Genomic DNA, 27789 nt, shown 5'->3' with positions numbered 1-27789 from the left:
TTGCCCACATGTGCCGTTCTGGATGTATGACTGGGTCTCTCGGCCTGTTACTACAGTGAGGTAGCTAGACAGAGAAAACACAGCTGGCTTGGTGGCTGTGCAATACTGAGAGAATTCACATGTACTTTTTCTTTCCATGACCCAACCAACCAGGAAGAAGCTGGATTTCTGTTTTTTACCACCTGTTGAAAGTGGTATAGTACAATGTTGCAGTTCTATTTTTCCCCTTATGGTCTGAGACCAGACAAGAGTTTTCATCAGAAATGGAACCCTATTCCCTATATAGTGTACTCTTCTGGACTTGGGTCATTTGGGAGCCATGTTGGAGACTGGACAGAAATACAGCAGAACTCAGGAGGATTTTAACAGCAGGTGTTCAATCCAATGTTAGTCTAGGAGGACTTGAACATGTCATATTGTGTGAGTAATAACCTAGTTCTGTACTCTGGAAGGGGCTGTCTTGAGTAATAGAGTATTGAGTTAGAATTCTGTGGGAGAATTCCGTGGGAGAATTCCGTGAGAGAATTCCGTGAGAGAATTCCGTGAGAGAATTCCGTGAGAGAGAATTCCGTGAGAGAGAATTCCGTGAGAGAATTCCGTGAGAGAATTCCGTGAGAGAATTCCGTGAGAGAATTCCGTGGGAGAATTCCGTGGGAGAATTCTGAAAAAGAAAAATCTTCCCCATTAATACCGTGTGATGTATCTCATTCAAAGTGAACCTCCTGGATGACCTGGGAAGATCAGTGAGAGGATTCTTATGGAATGGCCAAGTCTAGACGACTGATTTCACTACTCTGCTACAGTATACTAAAACGTTTGTGTGTACAATAAATAAGCTTCTCTGCCATGGCAACTCTCCACCCCGTGATACTTGTCTGGAGAAAGGTCCTCTATTCCCCAGATTCAGCTGTCTCCATTGAAACAATAAAACACAACATCCGCCATTGTAAACTAACACTACTACACGAGTGAGAATGTCTCATTTTATGTGCAAACAAGTGTGTTTTACTGACCATCAGTGTTATAAGACACGAGGGAGTCACACATATTCATTATGACAGAAGTAGTATTACAGATCAATGATGACAACTTTCTAAACATAGTAAGACATTTATTAATTTTTTGGCACAACACAAAAGTGCTTCATGATAATACTACCCATGATCCCAAAGTCACTGTTCAATATTCGGTCTGATCAATTCTAATAAAACGGATTAAAATGTGTTCTTAAACCCTCTAAAGAGTCAATAATCAATACTCAATAATCAATACTCTGGAATAGATCATTACATTTTTGCGAAAATGTATCTTTTGGGATTTTAATCTGATGTGGATTAACGCATTGTTTGTACAATTTTCAGAATGCATCATGTGACGAATGTCCCCATGTGAACTCGTATGAAACCTTGAAACCTATTTCAGGAAGTCCTACAGTAAGGCAAGAGGTGGTCAAAACCGCCGCCTGAAGAGATACTGTGTGGCAGGCTTTTGCTAGCCTGGTCCCAGATTAGTTTGTGCTGATCAGTAGATTAGAGTGTGTTAGAGCTATTCTGGTCCCAGATCAGTTTGTGCTGATCAGTAGATTAGAGTGTGTTAGAGCTAGCCTGGTCCCAGATTAGTTTGTGCTGATCAGTAAATTAGAGTGTGTTAGAGCTAGCCTGGTCCCAGATCAGTTTGTGCTGATCAGTAGATTAGAGTGTGTTAGAGCTAGCCTGGTCCCAGATCAGTTTGTGCTGATCAGTAGATTAGAGTGTGTTAGAGCTAGCCTGGTCCCAGATTAGTTTGTGCTGATCAGTAGATTAGAGTGTGTTAGAGCTAGCCTGGTCCCAGATCTGTTTGTGCTGATCAGTAGATTAGAGTGTGTTAGAGCTAGCCTGGTCCCAGATCAGTTTGTGCTGATCAGTAGATTAGAGTGTGTTAGAGCTAGCCTGGTCCCAGATCAGTTTGTGCTGATCAGTAGATTAGAGTGTGTTAGAGCTAGCCTGGTCCCAGATCAGTTTGTGCTGATCAGTAGATTAGAGTGTGTTAGAGCTAGCCTGGTCCCAGATCAGTTTGTGCTGATCAGTAGATTAGAGTGTGTTAGAGCTAGCCTGGTCCCAGATTAGAGCTGTTTAGAGCTGCCTGGTCCCAGATTAGTTTGTGCTGATCAGTAAATTAGAGTGTGTTAGAGCTAGCCTCGTCCCAGATCAGTTTGTGCTGATCAGTAGATTAGAGTGTGTTAGAGCTAGCCTGGTCCCAGATTAGTTTGTGCTGATCAGTAGATTAGAGTGTGTTAGAGCTAGCCTGGTCCCAGATCAGTTTGTGCTGATCAGTAAATTAGAGTGTGTTAGAGCTAGCCTGGTCCCAGATCAGTTTGTGCTGATCAGTAAATTAGAGTGTGTTAGAGCTAGCCTGGTCCCAGATCAGTTTGTGCTGATCAGTAGATTAGAGTGTGTTAGAGCTAGCCTGGTCCCAGATGTTTGTCCTGATCAGTAAATTAGAGTGTGTTAGAGCTTGCCTGGTCCCAGTTTGACTGTGAGAGCTCAGTCCCAGATTTGTGCTGAGATAGATGTGTTAGAGCTAGCCTGGTCCCAGATTAGTTTGTGCTGATGAGTAGATTAGAGTGTGTTAGAGCTAGCCTGGTCCCAGATCTGTTTGTGCTGTCTTGCTAATTTAGATTTGCGAAAGGCTATGTTAAGATTAGGGCTGGAACAAAATCCTGCAGAACGGCTACCTCTCCAAAACCAACGATGGTCTCTATAAGGTCTATTATGAAATGTATATCATCAAATATATAATTATCTATAAACCACAGAATCTTCTTATAAATATTGCTGGTTTTCTCTCAATGTACGTAAAAAAAACACAGGTTAATCACCCTTCTTGTATTCAATAACTTATCCCTAGAATTGCATTTTATTGTTATCATTGCAGACAAAAACCCAGCTGTTAACTTCACATTTTTGGTCAGATACACACATCATTGTTATAACAGTTGAATGCACAATGCATTTTTTTTCTCTCCATTTCATATAAAAAATGAATGAAAATAAAGAATCTTTGGTGTTTATTAAAGCAAAAATAGAATTTAAAAAAGTCTATATAAAAAGGCATTAAAATATAATATGTAAATTACAAAGTAACAAGTCAACAGATACAGCATGGCCAAAGAACTGAGAAATTCCAGCTTTGACTTTCATTAACAACTGTGTATAAAAAAAAGAGGACAAATATGACCAAAAAACATCATAAATTATGTTATAATCAAGAACGAGCCATTTTCTGGGTGCATCCCGATCACTCACTCATACAATGAAAAGCATAACCACTGAGGTATTTCATCTTCAAATGACTCTGTCAAGCATTATGCACAATGGGAGTGAGACGTAAAAGTGCATAGGACATTATGCATATCATCTCTGTGTATCTATGTGGAAAAACAGGATGTCCATTTGGTGGTTTTCCATTTGGCAAAACACATCACCAACAAGTGTTTTTTTACCTCATCATCATAATATTTCAGAAGGAAATATCTGTAGTTTCTTGTTGCAGTCAGTCACAGCAGCAATGATATCGCTCTTCTGGCATCGTCACTTCACGTCACCTGCCGAGAGTCCAACGATCAATGAGCAGTTTGAGATTCTTCACTTTGTAAACGTTGAGAGGGACAATGTCTGCGTCTCGAACTGCACCCTGACCCGTAAAAAGTGTGTTACTTTTTTGACCAAAGCCCTGTATGGACCCTGGTCAAAAGTAGTGCACTATACAGGAAATAGAGTGGCGTTTAAGACCCAATCGAGGAGTTTCAGTGGAGGAGGGGGAGGAGGAGGAGGAAAGGAGGAAGATGTCATACATCCAGCACCATATCATACTGCTGTTCTTTCTTCCTCTTTCCACATTTAGTGATCAGTACCATGTACAACGTCAAGAGCATGACCCAGTAGCTGGCGTACACTATCGCACCAACGATTAACACTATCTTTTCAGAGTCTGGAAAAGGAAAATCTTTTCTGGTTTCCTGGACGACCGTATAGATAATGCCAAGGAAGAGGATGGTGAACCAGACCGATATGGGAACGAGCCCTACGAAGTTAGTCACGATCGTCTTCCTCCCTGACGTGCCCCAGCCAGCCTTGTTTATGGTGGCGATAGCGAACATCTTGGCCGGTAGCAGACTGGACATGTACAACACTGAGTAGAAGGACATGAAGACCATGACGATGTTGCCCCTCATGCAAGAGGCAAAGGAGGACTTGATGAGGGCGACCGCCTGGACGATCAACAGGAAGAGAAGGATATTCCAGATCCTCCCCTGGTAGAACAGCTGTATCGCCGTGGCGATGAGGAAGAAGGGGAAGAACCCGGTGATGACAGCCTCGTAGGTCATCCAGAGGTGGTGTTTGTGGAACCACATGGCGTTGTAGAGCCACTCTCTGAAGTAAGACTTACTCCACCGGGTCTGCTGGTTCAGCCAGCGCAGGTAGGTGATGGGGGTCTCGGTCAGGCACTTGGACCGGGCCGTGTACTTGGTGGCGTAGCCCAGGCTCAGCACGCGGTTGGTGAGGTGGCGGTCGTCGCCGAAGCTACAGTGGCTGCCCATGAAGGTCTGGTTGTACCAATCCTCTATGAACTCGTGGAGCAGGTTGTTCCTGTACATTCCCAGTGGTCCGCTGATACACTGGACGCAGCCAAAGTAGGACTGACACGCTCGCTCGATGTTGAAGGCCATCCAGTAACGGACGCTGCTAAGAAACGAGATCCAGGACTCGTATTTGTTCAGGATCTGTGGAGGAAGAAAGACACATAGGGTCAGGGTATTTAAGTTGGTTAACAACTGCTGTAAACACATTCTATAGTGTCAGCATAGTAACCAAACGGCACAATCGTGGGCAATTGGTTTAAGGACCCCTAATTAGCAAAAGAAAATGCTATCAACTCTCCCAGAGCTCCTACAAATGTTTCACCTATCAACCTGCTATTGTGTAGAATTCTCACATGGGAGTAATCAATGTAAGCCTAAGGTATAGGCTAACTCAATTTTGTCAAGGAATGTCCTGTTGTGTAGATGCATTTTTATAGTTTGTATTATTTGGTATTCGGGGAACTTTAAATGAAATAAGGGCAGATTTGGTCCTCAACAACAGTGTAGGCTTAAACATGACTCTTACTCTTGTCCAGAATACTTTCCAGGATCATAAAAGAAAGCACTATCAAGCTTTATTTTATGCACTGAAGCTTACTTGTTGAAAAGCTATCAAAATACTTTTACTAGGTTTGTGTTTATTTCTTTGTAGCTTCTAGATGTGGGTCGTAAAAGGCATCAACATCACTACATCAGTTAATAAACCACAGGGTGAGAAAATTCTCTCAGTTTAACCCGGAGCAACTCTGAAGATTCTCTCAGTTTAACCCGGAGCAACTCTGAAGATTCTCTCAGTTTAACCCGGAGCAACTCTGAAGATTCTCTCAGTTTAACCCGGAGCAACTCTGAAGATTCTCTCAGCTTAACACGGAGCAACTCTGAAGATTCTCTCAGCTTAACCCGGAGCAACTCTGAAGATTCTCTCAGTTTAACACGGAGCAACTCTGAAGATTCTCTGTTTAACCCGGAGCAACTCTGAAGATTCTCTCAGTTTAACCTGGAGCAACTCTGAAGATTCTCTCAGCTCAACCGGAGCAACTCTGAAGATTCTCTCAGTTTAACCTGGAGCAACTCTGAAGATTCTCTCAGCTCAACCCGGAGCAACTCTGAAGATCCTCTCAGTTTAACCCGGAGCAAATCTGAAGATTCTCTCAGCTCAACCGGAGCAACTCTGAAGATTCTCTCAGTTTAACCCGGAGCAAATCTGAAGATTCTCTCAGCTCAACCGGAGCAACTCTGAAGATTCACTCAGCTCAACCCGGAGCAACTCTGAAGATTCTCTCAGCCTACATGTGTTTGATACCATTTCATTCAGTCCATAAACCTAATCCAGACATTATTAGGAGCCGTCCTCCCCTCAGCAGTATCCACTGGGTTAGATGACCCACCTGCACACCCAGTACATCTCTGAAAGCAGTTGGGCAACCCTAGCTTTGTATCCATGCCATATGTACTGTAGGTGCTGAACCACAGGAGGTTGGTGGCACCTTAATTGGGGAGGACGGTGCTCGTGGTAATGACTGGTGTGGAATGAGTGGAATGGTATCAAATACATCTAACACATGGTTTGCTGCCATTCCATTTACTCCATTCCAGACATTATTATGAGCCGTCCTTCCCTCAGCAGACTCCACTGTGCTGCACCCAACGCTAGTATTCTATCAACAGAAGACTGGAGCTGGTTTCAGCACCTACAGTACGGTACCAGGCTAGGAGAACACAGTCTCAGCCATACAGACTAGTCAATAACAATGGAGACTGGAGCTGGTTTCAGCACCTACAGTATGGTACCAGGCTAGGAGAACACAGTCTCAGACAAACAGACTAGTCAATAACAATGGAGACTGGAGCTGGTTTCAGCACCTACAGTACGGTACCAGGCTAGGGGAACACAGTCTCAGACAAACAGACTAGTCAATAACAATGGAGACTGGAGCTGGTTTCAGCACCTACAGTACGGTACCAGGCTAGGAGAACACAGTCTCAGACATACAGACTAGTCAATAACAATGGAGACTGGAGCTGGTTTCAGCACCTACAGTACGGTACCAGGCTAGGAGAACACAGTCTCAGACATACAGACTAGTCAATAACAATGGAGACATTACCTGGACGTCTCCTCCCACTCCTCCCACCATGGGGTCTTCCTCCAGAACCTTCACCATCTCCACAGAGGACGCAGGATCCAGCATAGTGTCAGAGTCACACACCTGAAACACAAGGGGGGGGGACACAATCCTGTTGAATCCACAAATCACTTCACACCTGAAACACAAGGGTACACACTATCCAATTCAATCCCCAAAACTCTCTCTCTGTCTCTGTCTCTGTCTCTGTCTCTGTCTCTCTCACTCACTCACTCACTCACTCACTCACACACTCACTCACTCATACACTCATACACTCATACACTCACTCACACACTCACACACACACACACACACACACACACACACACACACACACACACACACACACACACACACACACACACACACACACACACACACACACACACAAAACAACACAAAGTTAGAAAGTTAAACTAGGCCAGAAGATCTCGTTACACAGACAAAGAGTCCTTCATCAAGTTTTTGGGCGGGATATGTTTGTTTTATATTGGCCAATTTGACCAATCGGCAGCGCATTAATTACACTGATTACTGATGTACAGGGTTGGTACATTAATTACACTGATTACTGATGTACAGGGTTGGTACATTAATTACACTGATTACTGATGTACAGGGTTGGTACATTAATTACACTGATTACTGATGTACAGGGTTGGTACATTAATTACACTGATTACTGATGTACAGGGTTGGTACATTAATTACACTGATTACTGATGTACAGGGTTGGTACATTAATTACACTGATTACTGATGTACAGGGTTGCTTTGTGTTTCTTTGAAACTCTTTTGGATGTCAAGTTGAAGCTTTGTTTGCAACGTGGATGTTTCCCCGGAAAGATCGTTCCAAAACAAGTTAGTGTCAAGTGGGAAGGTCCGTCAGTTGGTCAACAAACAACCGTGTGAGTAAAGTCATATTTGCAGCGATCTCTTCACAGATTGGAAAGGTTTCTTCAGTCACTCCTTAATTGGGAATGATTTCATTGGGTAAGTGAAGTCATTGGGGCCGGTGTAAGGAGGGCTGGGGTTTGGCTGGAAGGCTGGAAGGAAGGACTGGAAGTGGAAGTGAGGTTGTGTTCTGACTGAGAGAGGGTTGTGATTGGTTGTGTTCTGACTGAGAGGGTTGTGATTGGTTGTGTTCTGACTGAGAGGGTTGGGTTGTTATTGGTTGTGTTCTGACTGAGAGAGGGTTGTGATTGGTTGTGTTCTGACTGAGAGAGGGTTGTGATTGGTTGTGTTCTGACTGAGAGAGGGTTGTGATTGGTTATGTTCTGACCGAGAGAGGGTTGTGATTGGTTGTTCTGATTGTGATTGGTTGTGTTCTGACTGAGAGAGGGTTGTGATTGGTTGTGTTCCGACTGACAGGGCTGGGTTGTGATTGGTTGTGTTCTGACTGAGAGAGGGTTGTGATTGGTTGTGTTCTGACCGAGAGAGGGTTGTGATTGGTTGTGTTCTGACTGAGAGAGGGTTGTGATTGGTTGTGTTCTGACTGAGAGAGGGTTGTGATTGGTTGTGTTCTGATGGTGATAGAGATTTTGTCATATAGCTGTATAGCTGTTTCAAAATGGTCATATATGGAGAAAGATCAGCTGTTTGAATTGTTTGAAGAGGAATACATTTAGATTGTGTAGCACTGTGATAATTCAATTTCTATCTTTCTGCTGTAAGAGCAATGTATTAAAACACAAATGGCATGAAAGGAGAGTAACTAAAGAGAATGATATGGCCAGAAGATAATCAAACCACCTCAGGAAAAGACTTCTGTACCCCTAACCAGTCTATTGGTTTTGATACACAGAACACCAACACACACTCCCCCTTTCCCGGTGAGAACAGATACTCATGTGTAGTTAGGCATAGCCTGTTGGCACGTCTGCTAATGTGCACAACATTCCTCATGTTATTTTCATCATCAGCAGAGTGTGTTTGATTAAGCGAAGCTGCATCACTGCCATAGAAATGGAATTCTGTTTCTTTGATCACTGCCCCATGGCAACCAGTCCCATAGCAACGTTAGCACCAAACCTGTTCTGACGGGTCCATAAATGGCATTAATATTCACAGATCACCCGCATCAAATTACTGCAAAGACTACAGATGCTGAAAACGAAGGGGGAAAGTCCCATTTAATATTTATAGTTTGACTGTAAAAGAGGTAACAGATTGCAGCTGTAACGAGCCTCAGCTCGGGGAGATGACATGAAAACCGCTAATAATCAGTTGTTCCTTCGATAAGTGGTTATCGGGAATAGCTTGTGTAAAAGGTCTCCTCTGTAAAACATGTGCAATCTGGCGTCAGTCGGTTGATCTGTGCCACAAATACCACAGGGTTTTGACATCACAAAAGGCTAAGGTCTGGGGGGGGGGTCATGAAGTCAGCAGACGAACAATGGATTCACCGCGGTTCCATCTGGATTCATACTACACATAGGACATGTCCTCTGTCTGAAAGAGTTGTAGGTCTTCTCCTAACGTAGGGCATGTCCTCTGTCTGACAGACAGCATTGTAGTCCTTCTCCTAACGTAGGACATGTCCTCTGTCTGACAGACAGCGTTGTAGTCCTTCTCCTAACGTAGGACATGTCCTCTGTCTGACAGACAGCGTTGTAGTCCTTCTCCTAACGTAGGACATGTCCTCTGTCTGACAGAGTTGTAGGTCTTCTCCTAACGTAGGACATGTCCTCTGTCTGACAGACAGCGTTGTAGTCCTTCTCCTAACGTAGGACATGTCCTCTGTCTGACAGACAGCATTGTAGTCCTTCTCCTAACGTAGGACATGTCCTCTGTCTGACAGACAGCGTTGTAGTCCTTCTCCTAACGTAGGACTTGTCCTCTGTCTGACAGACAGCGTTGTAGTCCTTCTCCTAACGTAGGACATGTCCTCTGTCTGACAGACAGCGTTGCAGTCCTTCTCCTAACGTAGGACATGTCCTCTGTCTGACAGACAGCATTGTAGTCCTTCTCCTAACGTAGGACATGTCCTCTGTCTGACAGACAGCGTTGTAGTCCTTCTCCTAACGTAGGACATGTCCTCTGTCTGACAGACAGCGTTGTAGTCCTTCTCCTAACGTAGGACATGTCCTCTGTCTGACAGACAGCGTTGTAGTCCTTCTCCTAACGTAGGACATGTCCTCTGTCTGACAGAGTTGTAGGTCTTCTCCTAACGTAGGACATGTCCTCTGTCTGACAGACAGCGTTGTAGTCCTTCTCCTAACGTAGGACATGTCCTCTGTCTGACAGAGTTGTAGGTCTTCTCTAACGTAGGACATGTCCTCTGTCTGACAGACAGCGTTGTAGTCCTTCTCCTAACATAGGACATGTCCTCTGTCTGACAGACAGCGTTGTAGTCCTTCTCCTAACGTAGGACATGTCCTCTGTCTGACAGACAGCGTTGTAGTCCTTCTCCTAACGTAGGACATGTCCTCTGTCTGACAGAGTTGTAGGTCTTCTCCTAACGTAGGACATGTCCTCTGTCTGACAGACAGCGTTGTAGTCCTTCTCCTAACGTAGGACATGTCCTCTGTCTGACAGAGTTGTAGGTCTTCTCCTAACGTAGGACATGTCCTCTGTCTGACAGACAGCGTTGTAGTCCTTCTCCTAACATAGGACATGTCCTCTGTCTGACAGACAGCATTGTAGTCCTTCTCCTAACGTAGGACATGTCCTCTGTCTGACAGACAGCGTTGTAGTCCTTCTCCTAACGTAGGACATGTCCTCTGTCTGACAGACAGCGTTGCAGTCCTTCTCCTAACGTAGGACATGTCCTCTGTCTGACAGACAGCATTGTAGTCCTTCTCCTAACGTAGGACATGTCCTCTGTCTGACAGACAGCGTTGTAGTCCTTCTCCTAACGTAGGACATGTCCTCTGTCTGACAGACAGCGTTGTAGTCCTTCTCCTAACGTAGGACATGTCCTCTGTCTGACAGACAGCGTTGCAGTCCTTCTCCTAACGCTGTAGTACGCCTGTCACATGGAGCTAGTTCCTCGAACAAACGAGGGGTTGTCTGAGGACAGCTTGGGTGTCCTGGGGGGCTTTCCTCCCACAGTGTGGTGAATATTACCCATAATGCACCTGCCAACAGAATAATGACACCGCAAAGCAATGCCGGGTAACACTCTTTACACTAAGTTTCTCTTATACCTGTGTAGTTAAGTGTTACCCTATGACAACATATCAATACATCCACACACAGTTATGGTGAGAATATAAGGTTTAGTTCTGTTGACCCTATGGGCCCTGGTCAAAAGTAATGCACTATATAGGGAAAAAGGGGGTGGTATTTGGGACGCACTCGGCCATGTTAGTTTATTGTGATGATCATGCAGCAACCGGTAGCTAGAGAAAGGTCACGTCAAGTTCATCCACTGATGCAACATGTCTTATCAGACATAACAGGACTGCTAAGAGGAATGCTTAAACGGACAATTCAACCTCATAGCCATCCTCTCCCGCACCACTCCATCGTCAACATATCTTATCAGACAGGACTGCTAAGAGGAATGCTTAAAGGGACAATTCAACCTCATAGCCATCCTCTCCCGCACCACTACATCGTCAACATATCTTATCAGACAGGACTGCTAAGAGGAATGCTTAAAGGGACAATTCAACCTCATAGCCATCCTCTCCCGCACCACTACATCGTCAACATATCTTATCAGACAGGACTGCTAAGAGGAATGCTTAAAGGGACAATTCAACCTCATAGCCATCCTCTCCCGCACCACTACATCGTCAACATATCTTATCAGACAGGACTGCTAAGAGGAATGCTTGAAGGGACAATTCAACCTCATAGCCATCCTCTCCCGCACCACTACATCGTCAACATATCTTATCAGACATAACAGGACTGCTAAGAGGAATGCTTAAAGGGACAATTCAACCTCATAGCCATCCTCTCCCGCACCACTCCAACGTCTACATATCTTATCAGACATAACAGGACTGCTAAGAGGAATGCTTGAAGGGACAATTCAACCTCATAGCCATCCTCTCCCGCACCACTCCAACGTCTACATATCTTATCAGACATAACAGGACTGCTTAGAGGAATGCTTAAAGGGACAATTCAACCTCATAGCCATCCTCTCCCGCACCACTCCAACGTCTACATATCTTATCAGACATAACAGGACTGCTAAGAGGAATGCTTAAAGGGACAATTCAACCTCATAGCCATCCTCTCCCGCACCACTCCAACGTCAACATATTTGAAAATGGCACGTTTCTATGTTTAGTAGCACTTGTTGGCTGAAGCTAGTCGTACCAAACGAGTGTGCTAGCATACTCCCTTAAAAACACCTTCACTTTAAAAATGATAAAAGAGCGGCAATAGTACTGTTTGTCCATTTTGAGATGCCGTAGCCAGTATACACTTCCTCAAAATAGTCAGAATTAATCCAAGATAACTCAAGAAATAGTTTTTTTTGCCGAAGTGATCTTAGTGATCTTACATCTAATTAAGATGTTTGGTGCTGTGTTTTTCAATGAAAAAATGTGCATGAAAACAAGTCGTCTCATGTTGAATGACAACAAAGACTTTATTGAAGAATCCCTACCGTTGACCAATCACCGACCAAGGGGTGGAAACGTCAGACACCGAACTTAGGCTTGCCTCCAGAAAAACACTGTGTGCAGGAACAGCTGAAAACCCCCTGACCGAAGTCCAAAACTAACAAACATGTCACGCAATGTTGTTATAATACAGTATATGCACGAACTCTACCGAACTGGCACCCTATTCCCTATATACTGCACTACTTTTGACCAGGGCCCTTAGGGTCGTGATCAAAAGTAGTGCACTATGTTTGGGAATAGGGTGCCATTTGGGACGTATCCTAAGTCAAGTCAAGGAAGTCATCTGTGTGTTGCCAAGCCAAGGCTTTAACCGTCACGATCAGGTACGTTAGACAGACATCCCCACAGTGAGAATAACCACACAGGTCTGGTAGCTAATAGCTAGCTAAAACAGATCTGTGACAAGGCCAACACAGTTAGCCCTCCGTAAGCTTTGGATCAGAGGTTAGAATTATCACTGAAACCAGGAGTTTACGGTGGAAAGACAGCAGTGTACTAGGCTGCGTCCCAAATGGAGCCCTAGGGGCCCTGGACAAAAGTAGTGCACTGAATAGGTGCCATACACTCCAGTATTATCCAGAGCAGTTTGGAGGACTTACACTCCAGTATTATCCAGAACATTTTGATCAGACCTACACTCCAGTATTATCCAGAGCAGTTTGGAGGACCTACACTCCAGTATTATCCAGAACAGTTTGGAGGACCTACACTCCAGTATTATCCAGAACAGTTTGGAGGACCTACACTCCACTATTATCCAGAGCAGTTTGGAGGACCTACACTCCAGTATTATCCAGAGCAGTTTGGAGGACCTACACTCCAGTATTATCCAGAACAGTTTGGAGGACCTACACTCCAGTATTATCCAGAACAGTTTGGAGGACCTACACTCCAGTATTATCCAGAACAGTTTGGAGGACCTACACTCCAGTATTATGCAGAGCAGTTTGATCAGACCTACACTCCAGTATTATGCAGAGCAGTTTGGAGGACCTACACTCCAGTATTATCCAGAGCAGTTTGGAGGACCTACACTCCAGTATTATCCAGAACAGTTTGGAGGACCTACACTCCAGTATTATCCAGAACAGTTTGGAGGACCTACACTCCACTATTATCCAGAGCAGTTTGGAGGACCTACACTCCAGTATTATCCAGAGCAGTTTGGAGGACCTACACTCCAGTATTATCCAGAACAGTTTGGAGGACCTACACTCCAGTATTATCCAGAGCAGTTTGGAGGACCTACACTCCAGTATTATCCAGAACAGTTTGGAGGACCTACACTCCAGTATTATCCAGAACAGTTTGGAGGACCTACACTCCAGTATTATCCAGAACAGTTTGGAGGACCTACACTCCAGTATTATCCAGAACAGTTTGGAGGACCTACACTCCAGTATTATGCAGAGCAGTTTGATCAGACCTACACTCCAGTATTATGCAGAGCAGTTTGGAGGACCTACACTCCAGTATTATCCAGAGCAGTTTGGAGGACCTACACTCCAGTATTACCCAGAGCAGTTTGGAGGACCTACACTCCAGTATTACCCAGAGCAGTTTGGAGGACCTACACTCCAGTATTACCCAGAGCAGTTTGGAGGACCTACACTCCAGTATTATGCAGAGCAGTTTGGAGGACCTACACTCCAGTATTATGCAGAGCAGTTTGGAGGACCTACACTCCAGTATTATGCAGAGCAGTTTGGAGGACCTACACTCCAGTATTATGCAGAGCAGTTTGGAGGACCTACACTCCAGTATTATCCAGAGCAGTTTGGAGGACCTACACTCCAGTATTATGCAGAGCAGTTTGGAGGACCTACACTCCAGTATTATCCAGAGCCGTTTGGAGGACCTACACTCCAGTATTACCCAGAGCAGTTTGTAGGACCTACACTACAGTATTGCTGTATAACTATTCACGATGTAGTATATACAGCACAGTTGATGCTGTTTACTTAGTTAATGTTAATGAAGGAACTTAATACACGTCTTGGGATAGTATCTAATGCGGATACTGTCACTTTTAAAGTTCCTCACTGAGAATACTGTGTGTTTTGACGCGATGCTATGCAACATGATCTGACTCCAACCTATTAGTCCACAGGTCTCTCCACTTTGTCTGAGTTGGACTGAGTGCAGAAACATATGTACATGGGTTTCACGCTGAGCTCTAGCACTCTGTGAACAGCATTAGCCTTACAGCCGTAGGGCTACAGTACATACACAAGGCCTCCACACCATCCTTTTAAAGAAGGAGAGCACAAAAGGGTCTTTGTGTACCCCCCCCCCCCCTCCAACCCCTCCTCCCCCCAGGACTTACCTGAACATAGTCCACACTCCTCCCCAGGGCTTTGAAGGCTGTGTACATTACTTCCCTCTTGCCTCCCCACTTCTGCATGATGCAGACACATTTATTATTGAGCACAAGGCGCGAGATGGCCTGCAGGCTCTCAGCGTACATCTCGTCCGTCTCCTCAGATCCCCTGTGGTGGTAGTTATTTTTCCAGACGTACGTGGTGGCTTTATCCCACCCCATGATCTCCCGGAAGATCTCCATCATGTACTTGTCGTCCTCGTTATTCCCGTCGATCACCATGATGACCTTGATGCCCGGGTAGGTCAACCTCTTGACCGATACCAAACACTTCCTCAGGTAGGCCGGGTCCTCCTGATAGGCTGCAATGCACAGGGCCAGTGATTTGGTGAGTTTGATGGGCGTCTCCATGGATCTCCTCATGTTCCGGTGTTCTAGGACAGCAAACAGGCTCTGGATGATAAGGTGGATGACCAGGATGGCCCCGTACAGCCCGAAGGACAAGTGGTTTCGTGCCGTGGTGAAAAACTGGTAGCCCATTATGTAGGCGGTAGAGATCCCCACGAGGAGCGAGACTCCAAACATTGTCGTCCCGAAAATTCTTAGGTAGGTGAGAGCTTTGTCACATTTCATCTGGAAAAGCAAGCAAGAACAGAATCACTGTCAATGTCAAATGAGATGACAGTTGAGACATACAGTGGGATCAATAATGAGATGACAGTAGTGACACTGGGAGGACATTGATATGGTAATTACTAAATGAACACAGCTTCAGATATTAATTGGTCAACTTGTTAGAGATATACAGAAGACATAATGATGACAATGATGATATATGTTCCTAATAATCACCATAATGATGATAATGATGATAAATGTACCTAATAATCATCATTACGATGCGTCACTGTAAAAGCTCTTCCCTAACTCTACACTGTCACCATAGCAACAGACTCCATGTTTCACAACAACAACAAAAAACGGGTTCAGATAGACTGTAAACAGACTCCTCCCATCTCTCTCTCCCTACATCCCCCTCCCCAAAATCCCCCTCTAAATGTCAGATGGTTCTCTATGGCCGATTGTTCCAAGTCTCTTTAATTAATGCTGCATCCCATCTGCTGGGCAGACGTACGAGTCGAGCGAGAGAGAGAGAGCGAGCACCACCCTCTGACATCATCTGTTTATATCTCCGTGGGAAGACAAGAGCAGGGAAATGTAAAACGCTGCCTCTCCACTAAAGACCCTTCTGTCACATTGAACAATATGATGGTACATTTTATCAGTTGAGGCAGTAGGAGGGTGGCACCTTTTGTTTAAGGTTAGACATGTGATAGTTTAAGTGACACTTCAAGGTGTCTAATGCTGTTGAAAAGCAATGAAACACTAATCACGACTTGTTTTATTTGAATGCCAGTTTTTTGGGTCTCCACTAAAGACCCTTCTGTCACAGTGAAGCAGGTAGTAGTGCATCTTGTTACTTTGTTTTAATTAAAGATCTTGGATCTATCATAAGTGACACTTTGATGTGTCCAATGCTGCCTGCATGGGCCTGTCCAGTAACACTAAAGACCCATCTGTCACAATGGAGAACAAAGTGGTACTTCTTGGTCAAGTAAAGGCTGAGGGCGTCTTGGTAGACTACATTAAAGGCTGAGGTCGTCTTGGTAGACTATATTAAAGGCTGAGGTCATCTTGGTAGACTACATTAAAGGCTGAGGTCGTCTTGGTAGACTATATTAAAGGCTGAGGTCATCTTGGTAGACTATATTAAAGGCTGAGGGCGCCTTGGTTGACTACATTAAAGGCTGAGGTCGTCTTGGTAGACTATATTAAAGGCTGAGGGCGTCTTGGTAGACTACATTAAAGGCTGAGGTCATCTTGGTAGACTACATTAAAGGCTGAGGGAGTCTTGGTAGACTACATATGTAGTCTAAGTTGCAGTCCAAGGCTGTCCAAGTCTGTCTAAAAGCAAAGAACCCCTGACATGTCTTGTTTGACTTGTGCTTGTAATTAGAGTTTTTAAATCAGCCGCCTCCTTGACTTGGATTAGGGACTGGAACGGGAACAGTGACATGTAAAATGCTGCATGCATGGGCCTCTCTCCACGTGACCTAAAGCAGTAGGCGTAAACAAAACGCCTGATCCGCTACATACTGGTCTGGAACTAGATCCCCTACATACTGGTCTGGAACTAGATCCTCTACATACTGGTCTGAAACTAGATCCCCCTACATACTGGTCTGAATTTAGATCCTCTACATACTGGTCTGAAACTAGATCCCCTACATACTGCTCTGAAACTAGATCCTCTACATACTGGTCTGAAACTAGATCCCCTACATACTGGTCTGAAACTAGATCCCCTACATACTGGTCTGAAACTAGATCCCCTACATACTGGTATGAAACTAGATCCCCTACATACTGGTATGAAACTAGATCCCCTACATACTGGTCTGAAACTAGATCCCCCTACATACTGGTCTGAAACTAGATCCTCTACATACTGGTCTGAAACTAGATTCCCAACATACTGGTCTGAAACTAGATCCCCCTACATACTGGTCTGAAACTAGATCCTCTACATACTGGTCTAAAACTAGATCCCCTACATACTGGTCTGAAACTAGATCCCCTACATACTGGTCTAAAACTAGATCCCCTACATACTGGTATGAAACTAGATCCCCCCATACATACTGGTATGAAACTAGATCCCCTACAAACTGGTCTGAAACTAGATCCTCTACATACTGGTCTGAAACTAGATTCCCTACAACCTGGTCTGAAACCAGATCCCCTACATACTGGTATGAAACTAGATCCCCCTACATACTGGTCTGAAACTAGATCCTCTACATACTGGTCTGAAACTAGATTCCCTACAACCTGGTCTGAAACCAGATCCCCTACATACTGGTATGAAACTAGATTCCCTACATCCTGGTCTTGACAAGAAGGAAATAAACTGTCGGGGGAGGTTCTCTTCTGCACTGTTCAACCAATCCAGTAAATGTGGAGGATGGGTTAAGATGGAGTGTCTACTTGTTAACATCCAAAAGTGGAAGACACACAAAGTCACAGGCTCTCTTTCCATTTCCCCTGAAAACTGGAACATCCGGTTGTTGGGGACTCAGTAGAGGCTACTCTCCATGAAATACCTCTCTATCTGTCACAGTGAAGAAGAAGCTGGTACATCGTGGTTAAAGTCTTGGATATGTGATTGCATAAGTGACACCTTGAAGTGTTTCGGTGCTGTTGTGAAGCAAAGAAACCCTGATACGCCTTGTGTCTAGACTGTAATTTGGTTTCTTTTTGTTAAATCAGCCACCTCCTTGGCATCGAATAAGGCCTGGCTCACTTGATACAGGATGAAAAGTGAATGTAATCAGTGTGTGAGGCGAGCTGAGTGCTGAACTGGCATGTTTCTGGACTTTAAGCGTCATCACATTTACAAGACCTCTGACTCCATTCCCCTCCATATGGTCCAAGTCCCCACCCCTTGGCCAACTGGTTAACCTAACGCATTGGTGTTACCGCCTGTAGTGTTAAACCAGTACAAAGAGTGTCCCAACCCTAAAATCTTTATTTTCAAGTCTCACTGTTGTAGGCTACACTTTGTGTGAACTGTGAACCTAAACCCCCTCATTCAGATGGTGCTAAAACAGCCTAGATAACTAAACCCTGCGGGCCAGATGCAGAAGGATTAACCACTAATGTGTGTGTGAAGTGACGTCCCCCCCCCCATCCCTCCTCCTCCCCTTAACCCCCTTGTACTTCCAGACACTATGTACGTAGATCTAAACCCTGGTTTGATGTTGATAATGATGTGTTTTTCTGAGTGCCAAACACCAGATATTGTTGTTGATGGGGGCGGGGGGTGCTCATTTTGGAAGTGGGCTGCTCATTTGACTGCTACTTGGAGCAGGCCTTTGCCGAGAAGCTGCTTAAGCACCAGTCCCTCGTGGCACGCTTGGACAGCCTCGGGTGGAGCCTCCAGATTGTGGGCCTGACGAAAACTAGCACAAAGAAATTGTCCAGGTGCTGTTCTGTTTCAGCTGTCGTGGACTGTTTGGAGAAGGAGGTGCTTTCTGTACCCTTGAGTGCCATGTATACAGGGACCTTTAAAATGTTTGGATTGAATGGTGGATTGAAATAAAATGTACTTGGTGGATGTAAATAAAGTATTTCAAATGTGTGTGTGTGTGTGTGCGCATGTGTGTGTGTGTGTGTGCACGTGTGTGTGTGTGTGTGTGTGTGTGTGTGTGTGTGCGTGTGTGTGTGTGCGTGCACGTGTGTGTGTGTGTGTGTGCACGTGTATGTGTGTGCGCGTGTGTGTGCACGTGTGTGTGTGTGTGCACGTGTGTGTGTGTGTGCACGTGTGTGTGTGTGTGCACGTGTGCGACATTGAGGGTGTCATCAACGTATTGAGATGATGTCACCTCACAGTTGCACAAGGCCCTGTGTGTGTTGTCCCTGGGCTGTTTGCCGGTGGGTTAGCTTGAACACTTGCAGACTGACAATACGTCCCAAATGGCACCCTGTATAGTGCACTACTTCTGACCAGAGCCATATGGGCCCTTGTTTAAAAGTAGTGCACTATATAGGGAATAGTGCGCCATTTGCAACGCGGACTGACTGACGCACTGTGTTGGCTGGGTCTGGGGCTGGGTCTGGGCCTGGGTCTGGGCGGGACACTCCCTTTGCCTGAGATAACACCGCCAATGATCTCAATTGATTGTGAGTAAGGCTGAGTAAGTGATGGGGGATGTTAGAGTGTGAAGGCTGAGTTAGTGATGGAGGATGTTGGAGTGTGAAGGCTGAGTAAGTGATGGGGGATGTTGGAGAGTGAAGGCTGAGTTAGTGAAGGGGGATGTTGGAGAGTGAAGGCTGAGTTAGTGAAGGGGGATGTTGGAGAGTGAAGGCTGAGTTAGTGATGGAGGATGTTGGAGTGTGAAGGCTGAGTAAGTGATGGGGGATGTTGGAGAGTGAAGGCTGAGTAAGTGATGGGGGATGTTGGAGAGTGAAGGCTGAGTTAGTGAAGGGGGATGTTGGAGAGTGAAGGCTGAGTTAGTGATGGGGATGTTAGAGAGTGAAGGCTGAGTTAGTGATGGGGGATGTTAGAGAGTGAAGGCTGAGTTAGTGAAGAGGGATGTTGGAGAGTGAAGGCTGAGTTAGTAAAGGGGGATGTTGGAGAGTGAAGGCTGAGTAAGTGAAGGGGATGTTGGAGAGTGAAGGCTGAGTTAGTAAAGGGGGATGTTGGAGAGTGAAGGCTGAGTAAGTGAAGGGGGATGTTGGAGAGTGAAGGCTGAGTTAGTGAAGGGGGATGTTGGAGAGTGAAGGCTGAGTTAGTAAAGGGGGATGTTGGAGAGTGAAGGCTGAGTAAGTGAAGGTGGATGTTGGAGAGTGAAAGTAACCAATAAAAACCTTGTGGCTGCAGCCAACTGCAAATCTAACACATGTCATGTTGTACCGTACTATAACTACAGCTGAGGTAACGTGAGAGAGAGAGAGAGAGTGTGTGTGTGTGTGTGCGTGTGCGTGTCAGCTACCATGTCGGCATGGTAGCTGACATGTAAAGACTTCATATTTACACCTGTTGTCTGACTACATGTCTGAGAATCCAACATGAAGACCATTAGTTTGATTCTGCTGGAGCTGGCCCTGTTCCAGGAGGGGTATAAAGGCTAGGCGGACACAGGGAGGGGTTCCTGTGCTGAGCTGGATTGACTCAACGGAGAGTTGAATCGTGGTCAGCGGGGAAAACCTAAACTCTAAGGCTTTTACAGTTTAGATGAAATACAACACTGTGGCCAGAGCAGAGCTGAGCATTAGCTGAAACTGAGCCAAGAGGACTTGAAGTCTGTTCTGTGCAACAACTGAAATATAATCGTGGCAATGACTGGAGTCAATGGACTTTACAGCTCTAAAATGAATACCTGCTGTAGTCTAAAACACTTTATTAATGTAGGGGTCTACCGCCGTGGAGGTGCAGTTCACACCTGGTCAGTGACACCAAATCCCCTATATAGTGCACTACTTTTTTACCAGAGCCCTCTAGGCCACAGCTGTATGAAGTGCACTAGATAGGGAATAGGGTGCCATTTGGGACACATCCATGCCCACACTTGATATAACTTTAATAACCCTTGTCTTGGTAACACTTGTCTTGCTAACAGTTGTCTTGGTAATAGTTGTCTTGGTAACACTTGTCTTGCTAACAGTTGTCTTGGTAATACTAATCTTGCTAACAGTTGTCTTGGTAACACTTGTCTTTCTAACAGTTGACTTGGTAACAGTTATCTTGCTAACCATTGTCTTGCTAAGCATTGTCTTGCTAACACTTGTCTTCGTAACACTTGTCTTCGTAACACTTGTCTTGCTAACAGTTGTCATGCTAAAAGTTGTCTTGCTAACAGATGTCTTGCTAAACGTTGTCTTGCTAACACTTGTCTTGCTAACACTTGTCTTGCTAAACATTGTCTTGCTAACACTTGTCTTGCTAACACTTGTCTTGCTAACAATTGTCTTGCTAAACATTGTCTTGCTAACACTTGTCTTGCTAACAATTGTCTTGCTAAAAGTTGTCTTGCTAACACTTGTCTTGCTAGCACTTGTCTTGCTAACACTTGTCTTGCTAAACGTTGTCTTGCTAACACTTGTCTTGCTAAAAGTTGTCTTGCTAACAGATGTCTTGCTAAACGTTGTCTTGCTAACACTTGTCTTGCTAACACTTGTCTTGCTAACAATTGTCTTGCTAAACATTGTCTTGCTAACACTTGTCTTGCTAACAATTGTCTTGCTAAAAGTTGTCTTGCTAACACTTGTCTTGCTAGCACTTGTCTTGCTAACACTTGTCTTGCTAAACGTTGTCTTGCTAACACTTGTCTTGCTAGCACTTGTCTTGCTAGCACTTGTCTTGCTAACACTTGTCTTGCTAAACGTTGTCTTGCTAACACTTGTCTTGCTAGCACTTGTCTTGCTAGCACTTGTCTTGCTAACACTTGTCTTGCTAAACGTTGTCTTGCTAACACTTGTCTTGCTAACACTTGTCTTGCTAACAGCAGTCTTGCAAAGAGCTGTCTTGGTAACAGTTGCTTGCTAAACGTTGTCTTAATAACCCTTGTCTTGGTAACAGGTGTCTTGGTAACAGTTGCCTTGCTAACAGTATGTGTAGAAGGAGGATGAAAGGATAGAAGAGGGTTGTTGAATGAAAAAACAAGACATTGAATTGACATTCTCAGGTGTATGGTGAGGTGGAACTTCATGTGTGGAATAATCAATCAATCAATCAAATGGTGTACCATCACCATGAATATATTGCTTCAATGGCTCTTACACCTTACAGCATGTGCAGAAGGGAGAAATGTATCTGGATAGAAGGGGGTTATTGAAGGAAAAAATCAGTTGGTGTCCTGTATTTAATAAATGTTAAAGTGATGTCCTTGTGTTGCTGGATGGGATTTAGCGTAGCACTTACAGACTGCATGCTGAAGTGGAACCTCATGTGTAGTCATGAAGACCAGTAAAGTTAGATCCCCGTTCCATTATTTATAGTTTCATAACGAATTTGTGTTACATGCTAATACAGTAACGGTACTATATTACAGTACTGTAGTTCAAGACGACAGAGATTCCACTTCATGTCTGAGAGGCACAGCTGCAGAGAAATGAAGACGGTCCTCAATACTGCCATTATAAATGTCAGGAAACACATGCCTCATGACGACTATTCTATAGCAGATTAAAAGACAGGAGCGGAATGACCAGGGATACTTGTACAAGATGTTAATCATATATACAGCACTGTACTATCTCAAAGCTTGCTTCTGTAGTTAGTAACTTGTAGTTCTTGCTTGCTTCTGAAGTTAGTAACTTGTAGTTCTTGCTTGCTTCTGAAGTTAATAACTTGTAGATCTTGCTTGCTTCTGAAGTTAGCTACTTGTAGTTCTTGCTTGCTTCTATAGTTAGCTACTTGTAGTTCTTGCTTGCTTCTATAGTTAGCTACTTGTAGTTCTTGCTTGCTTCTATAGTTAGCTACTTGTAGTTCTTGCTTGCTTCTATAGTTAGCTACTTGTAGTTCTTGCTTGCTTCTGAAGTTAGCTACTTGTAGTTCTTGCTTGCTTCTGAAGTTAGCTACTTGTAGTTCTTGCTTGCTTCTATAGTTAGCTACTTGTAGTTCTTGCTTGCTTCTGAAGTTAGCTACTTGTAGTTCTTGCTAGGCTTGCTTCTGTAGTTAGCTACTTGTAGTTCTTGCTAGGCTTGCTTCTGTAGTTAGCTACTTGTAGTTCTTGCTAGGCTTGCTTCTGTAGTTAGTTCAGATCAAACCTTCTCTTGAACTGGACTTATAAGCAAACTCAATGAACAAAAGTCACTGAGGTTCTGAAACGTGATTAAGACAACTAGTAATGTGTCAAAAGGGTGTGTGTGTGTGTGGTTGTGTGTGTGTGAAGTGACGTCCCCCGTCCCCCCCTCCTCCCCTTAACCCTCTTGTAGTTCCGGAACCCTATGTAGATGTACAGCCTTTCCCTGTGGCTGCAGTATTCTCCCTGGTGGGGGAATCATGTTGTCATTAAGTGTTACATCATTAAATGGAACACCCTATTCCTGATTGGAATCAGCTGTAGTAGTTACCGTACAGCACAGAGTCTTCCCTCATACAACTCCCTCTCTCTTTCTGGATGGGTTGAACCTCAGGAAGAGGAGGAGACTGTGTGTGATGTTGAACTTGGGCGGTGGTGGCACCTTGCCATCCTTGGCTCCTGGATGCTTTCCTGATTCAGCTAGCTCTCTGACTCATCCATCACATCTCTCTGTCCCTCCCTCCTTCCTGTCTGGTCCGGTCAGTGATCCTCCACCACTACTACTTATTGTTGCTCCAGCTCCCTGACTTTCTGCTATTCACCTCCTCTTTATGCTTCCCTCGCTCCTAGCTTCCCTTCTTCCCTCCATCCCAGCTTCCCTCCTTCCCAGCTTCCCTCCCTCCCAGCTTTCCTCCTTTCCTGCTTCAATCTTTCCCCGTTTCCTTGCTTTCCTCCCTCCCAGCTTCCCTCTTTCCCAACTTCATTCCTTCCCTGCTTCCCTCCCTCCCATCTTCCTTCCTTCCCTCCCTCCCATCTTCCTTCCTTCCCTGCCTCCCAGCTTTCCCGCTTCCCTGCCTACCTGCTTCCCAGCCTGCAGTGTTTAAGCATGGCTGGCAAGGCCCTGACTGGGAGCACCCTTCCTGCACTAACCTCATTAGTGGATAGTCTTCCCTGCCTCATTGTGGATAGTCCTAAGCATGGCTGGCAAGGCCCTGACTGGGAGCACTAATACGGAACAGGCGTGGAATGCTTCCTGTGTAAATACACTAACTAACTCATTAGTGGATAGTCCTACAGAACTCTTCCTCTGTAAATACACAAACCACATCATTGGTGGATAGTCCTACAGAACTCTTCCTCTGTAAATACACAAACTACCTCATTGGTGGATAGTCCTACAGAACTCTTCCTCTGTAAATACACAAACTACCTCATTGGTGGATAGTCCTACAGAACTCTTCCTCTGTAAATACACAAACCACGTCATTGGTGGATAGTCCTACAGAACTCTTCCTCTGTAAATACACAAACCACGTCATTGGTGGATAGTCCTACAGAACTCTTCCTCTGTAAATACACAAACTACCTCATTGGTGGATAGTCCTACAGAACTCTTCCTCTGTATATACACAAACCACCTCATTGGTGGATATAACCCTCAGAGATCTTGATTGCACACTGTATATAGTGTAGGTGGGATTAGATAGGAAGAGTACGCCTACTAGAAATGGGATAAATGGTAGTCTGAAATGCAGACATAAACAATGCATTAGTTTGTGTGTGTTGCCATCTCTCTGTGTAAGTTGTTGAGCAATGGCCCACACGTAGACACAGGCATGCTGAGTCATGACTTTCCTCATAGTAAGGAAGAGTAAGTAACTTTGTCCGAGCCAGAACGGACAAACGACTTTCCTCACAGGCAGCGGGCTTATTGTGACAAAGTTATTGTTAAACTATAAATGTGTACTGGTCCGGTAGATCAGGGATTCCCCAACTTGGTCATGGAGCCCCCCTTGGGTGCACGTTTAGTTTTTCCCCCCAAGCACTACACACCTGAATCAAAGGGTTGATTATTTAAATTGGTTGTGTAGTGCTAAGGCAAAAACGCACCCGGGGTGGGGTGGGGGTGGACTGAGTTTGTGAAACCTTGCGGTAGATGACAGTAGTCTTAACTAGATGACTGGATGTTTCAGTTTTAAGACAGTATTGCCATTGTGACATTCTATGTGGTCATGTTCAACCATTTAATAACAATGTCATAACTGTGGCTGAGAAAGTAGATAAAAGCTGGTTATCTGACCTATGATGCCTGCCATCTGTCATAACAATGTTGACAATATAGTGACATATATTGAAAGGGAAGTCGGCCCACAGGTTTATGTCGTGGCTGTGTTAAACCTAGAATTCTTAGTTGCTACATTCATTTTTGGACTTATTGATTAATGAATTTAAAAAACAGAGGCGGGTGACTGCTTTGTTATTGTTTCAACTGAGGATTCCAGCTTTAAGCATCTCCATATATGTTGAGTTGAGGACTCCCACCTCTCAACAGGAGTCTTCATGCGGTTATAATGAATGACAGCATGTACCCTTGCAATCATGTGGTTTTGTTTTCACACAGTTCAAAGCATGTATTTGATCATTTGACCATTTACAGTCATATCCCACTGGGCACACACTGGTTGAAACAACATTGTTTCCACGTCATTTTAATTAAATTATGTTGAACTAACGTGGAATAGACGTTGAATTGACATCTGTGCCCAGTGGGATATTTAACTTTCAGAAATGAAAATAGTCTACTGTATACTGTAGGTGTACATCTTTGAAAAAATATATAATCCCTACACAACACATGAGATATGATTATCTCCATAAAATATAGGCTTATCATAAATAAACTGCTGTGGAATCAAGTCAACTCAAAACCACTAGGTAAATAAACTGCTATGGAATCAAGTCAACTCAAAACCACGAGCTAAATAAACTGCTCTGGAATCAAGTCAACTTAACACCACGAGCTAAATGAACTGCTATGGAATCAAGTCAACTCAACACCACGAGCTAAATAAACTGCTATGGAATCAAGTCAACTCAACACCACGAGCTAAATAAACTGCTATGGAATCAAGTCAACTCAACGAGCTAAATAAACTGCTATGGAATCAAGTCAACGTAACACCACGAGCTAAATCAACTGCTGTGGAATCAAGTCAACGTAACACCACGAGCTAAATCAACTGCTGTGGAATCAAGTCAACGTAACACCACGAGCTAAATAAACTGCTATGGAATCAAGTCAACTCAACACCACGAGCTAAATAAACTGCTATGGAATCAAGTCAACTCAACACCACGAGCTAAATAAACTGCTATGGAATGAATGGTGGGCTGCTATTTATGTGTTTCGAACACCGCGCGCATCCACGCTGAGGGTATATAAAACGCCTGAGCGGGAAAGGAAGGAAGTTCGAAGATTTTTGTGTCCTTGAATAAGGAGGGAACTTCACCCTAATTTGCTCCAGTACTACTGTGGCGAGCTAAATCAACTGCTGGAATCAAGTCAACGTGAAATAAACTGCTATGGAATCAAGTCAACTCCAACACCACGAGCTAAATAAAACCGCTATGGAATCAAGTCAACTCAACACCACGAGCTAAATAAACTGCTATGGAATGAATGGTGGGCGTGTAAAACACCATATTTCACTGCATCTGACCCGTGTATATGACAATAAATACAAAATAAATCAAATACTGTATCCATGGAAAAAACGACATTTCGAACATACTGAGCGTGCTCTGAAGGAAACCCAATAGCTGCGGTGTCATTGGCTCAAGCACCCCTGCGATTCGAATGACGTATGAGGCCGTGACGTCGACATATGTTTTATTCTAACGGTGCAATAAATTATTTGGACAGTGATTATGTCCATCCTCGATGGAGTACCGTGTGAATCCAGTTTACGTTATGGTGTAGATTTGTTTTATCCCCGTAGGCAACATGGAATAATAAAGAACTACGTTGTTTCGACTTTATAGTTCCACTATTTCATTTATCCACCGCATTGGCTGAGATTAATGCAATACTAATGTCTATAAAAAAATTAAAAAGTCGTAACCAAACCACACATCAACATGTCTACAGGACTGTTCTGTATGGGGTATATCCTACCATATCCCAAACATATGCCATAGTACTTTAATATAACAAACACTAAATACTTTCCACACCCTGAAAGATACAGCATCACGATTCATTGATGTGGATTAAACCATGACTTGGCAACTACCGGACAATCATGACATGTCAATTAACTTTAGTTGCCAAGTTTCATCCAAAGCTCCATTCATTGAATTCAAATTATTCTAAATGAAAATGTCAAAACAAAATAAAAATGTATGTTCTCATAATGAAATAAAAACAGGTAGTTAGTTGATAACAAAGTTGTCAAAGTGAATCATATTGATGTGATGGGCATACCTTGAAGTAGCTGTGTGTGGCTGTGCCGTTTCTTTAAATGGATGCAGTCAGCATAGGCTCGGTTAGCAGCGTTCAACTTGGAGAAAACTTCTCAGCAACGTATCTTCTAGAGTCACCTTTGCAGAAACACTCATGAAGCTTCATAAAATGTCTCTTCATAAAGAAAAAAGTTTGTGCAATTTTCCAAGTCTCCTTTGCTGTGAACGGTTAAAAACATTCATTCAAGTATTGTATTTTTTTTTCTTCTTTTAACTTCTCTCTTTGCATACATTAATTATATAATGTATACATTTTAAATGTATACAAATCATCTTGTTAGTCAACTTTGGCATAAGTGTAATATATACAACGAATAAAAGAAATAAACAAAAGAAATAAAAAAAGAAAAAATTGTCATTCAACAGTAGTCAATGTTGGTGAGAAGAGCTGTAGGTAATACAGGTTAAAGTCATGAACTGCCCAACCACGCTACTTTTACTACTTCTTCAGCGTCTAATTCCTTCCAGACGTCCTGGGTTTATGCTTCCTGCACGTAGCTCCTTACATTTCAAAAGACTCTTA

General features: G+C 44.0%; 1 protein-coding gene across 1 annotated transcript; it reads right to left on the bottom strand.

The window, feature by feature from the left end:
• Window positions 1-2862: 2862 nt before the first annotated feature.
• has2 (hyaluronan synthase 2) lies at window positions 2863-27789 on the bottom strand. The gene is made up of 4 exons (XM_024388889.1): window positions 27229-27789; window positions 14665-15291; window positions 6730-6831; window positions 2863-4762 (listed from the first exon to the last, which is right to left on the bottom strand). Exons 2-4 carry the CDS (start codon window positions 15289-15291, stop codon window positions 3827-3829), a joined length of 1665 nt encoding a protein of 554 aa, XP_024244657.1. The 5' UTR covers window positions 27229-27789; the 3' UTR covers window positions 2863-3826.

Source organism: Oncorhynchus tshawytscha, unplaced genomic scaffold (assembly GCF_018296145.1).
Source record: "Oncorhynchus tshawytscha isolate Ot180627B unplaced genomic scaffold, Otsh_v2.0 Un_scaffold_2614_pilon_pilon, whole genome shotgun sequence".
NCBI lineage: Eukaryota > Metazoa > Chordata > Actinopteri > Salmoniformes > Salmonidae > Oncorhynchus > Oncorhynchus tshawytscha.
Note: the sequence above shows the minus strand (reverse complement) of the source record. Positions and strands in the feature narration are given on the sequence as shown.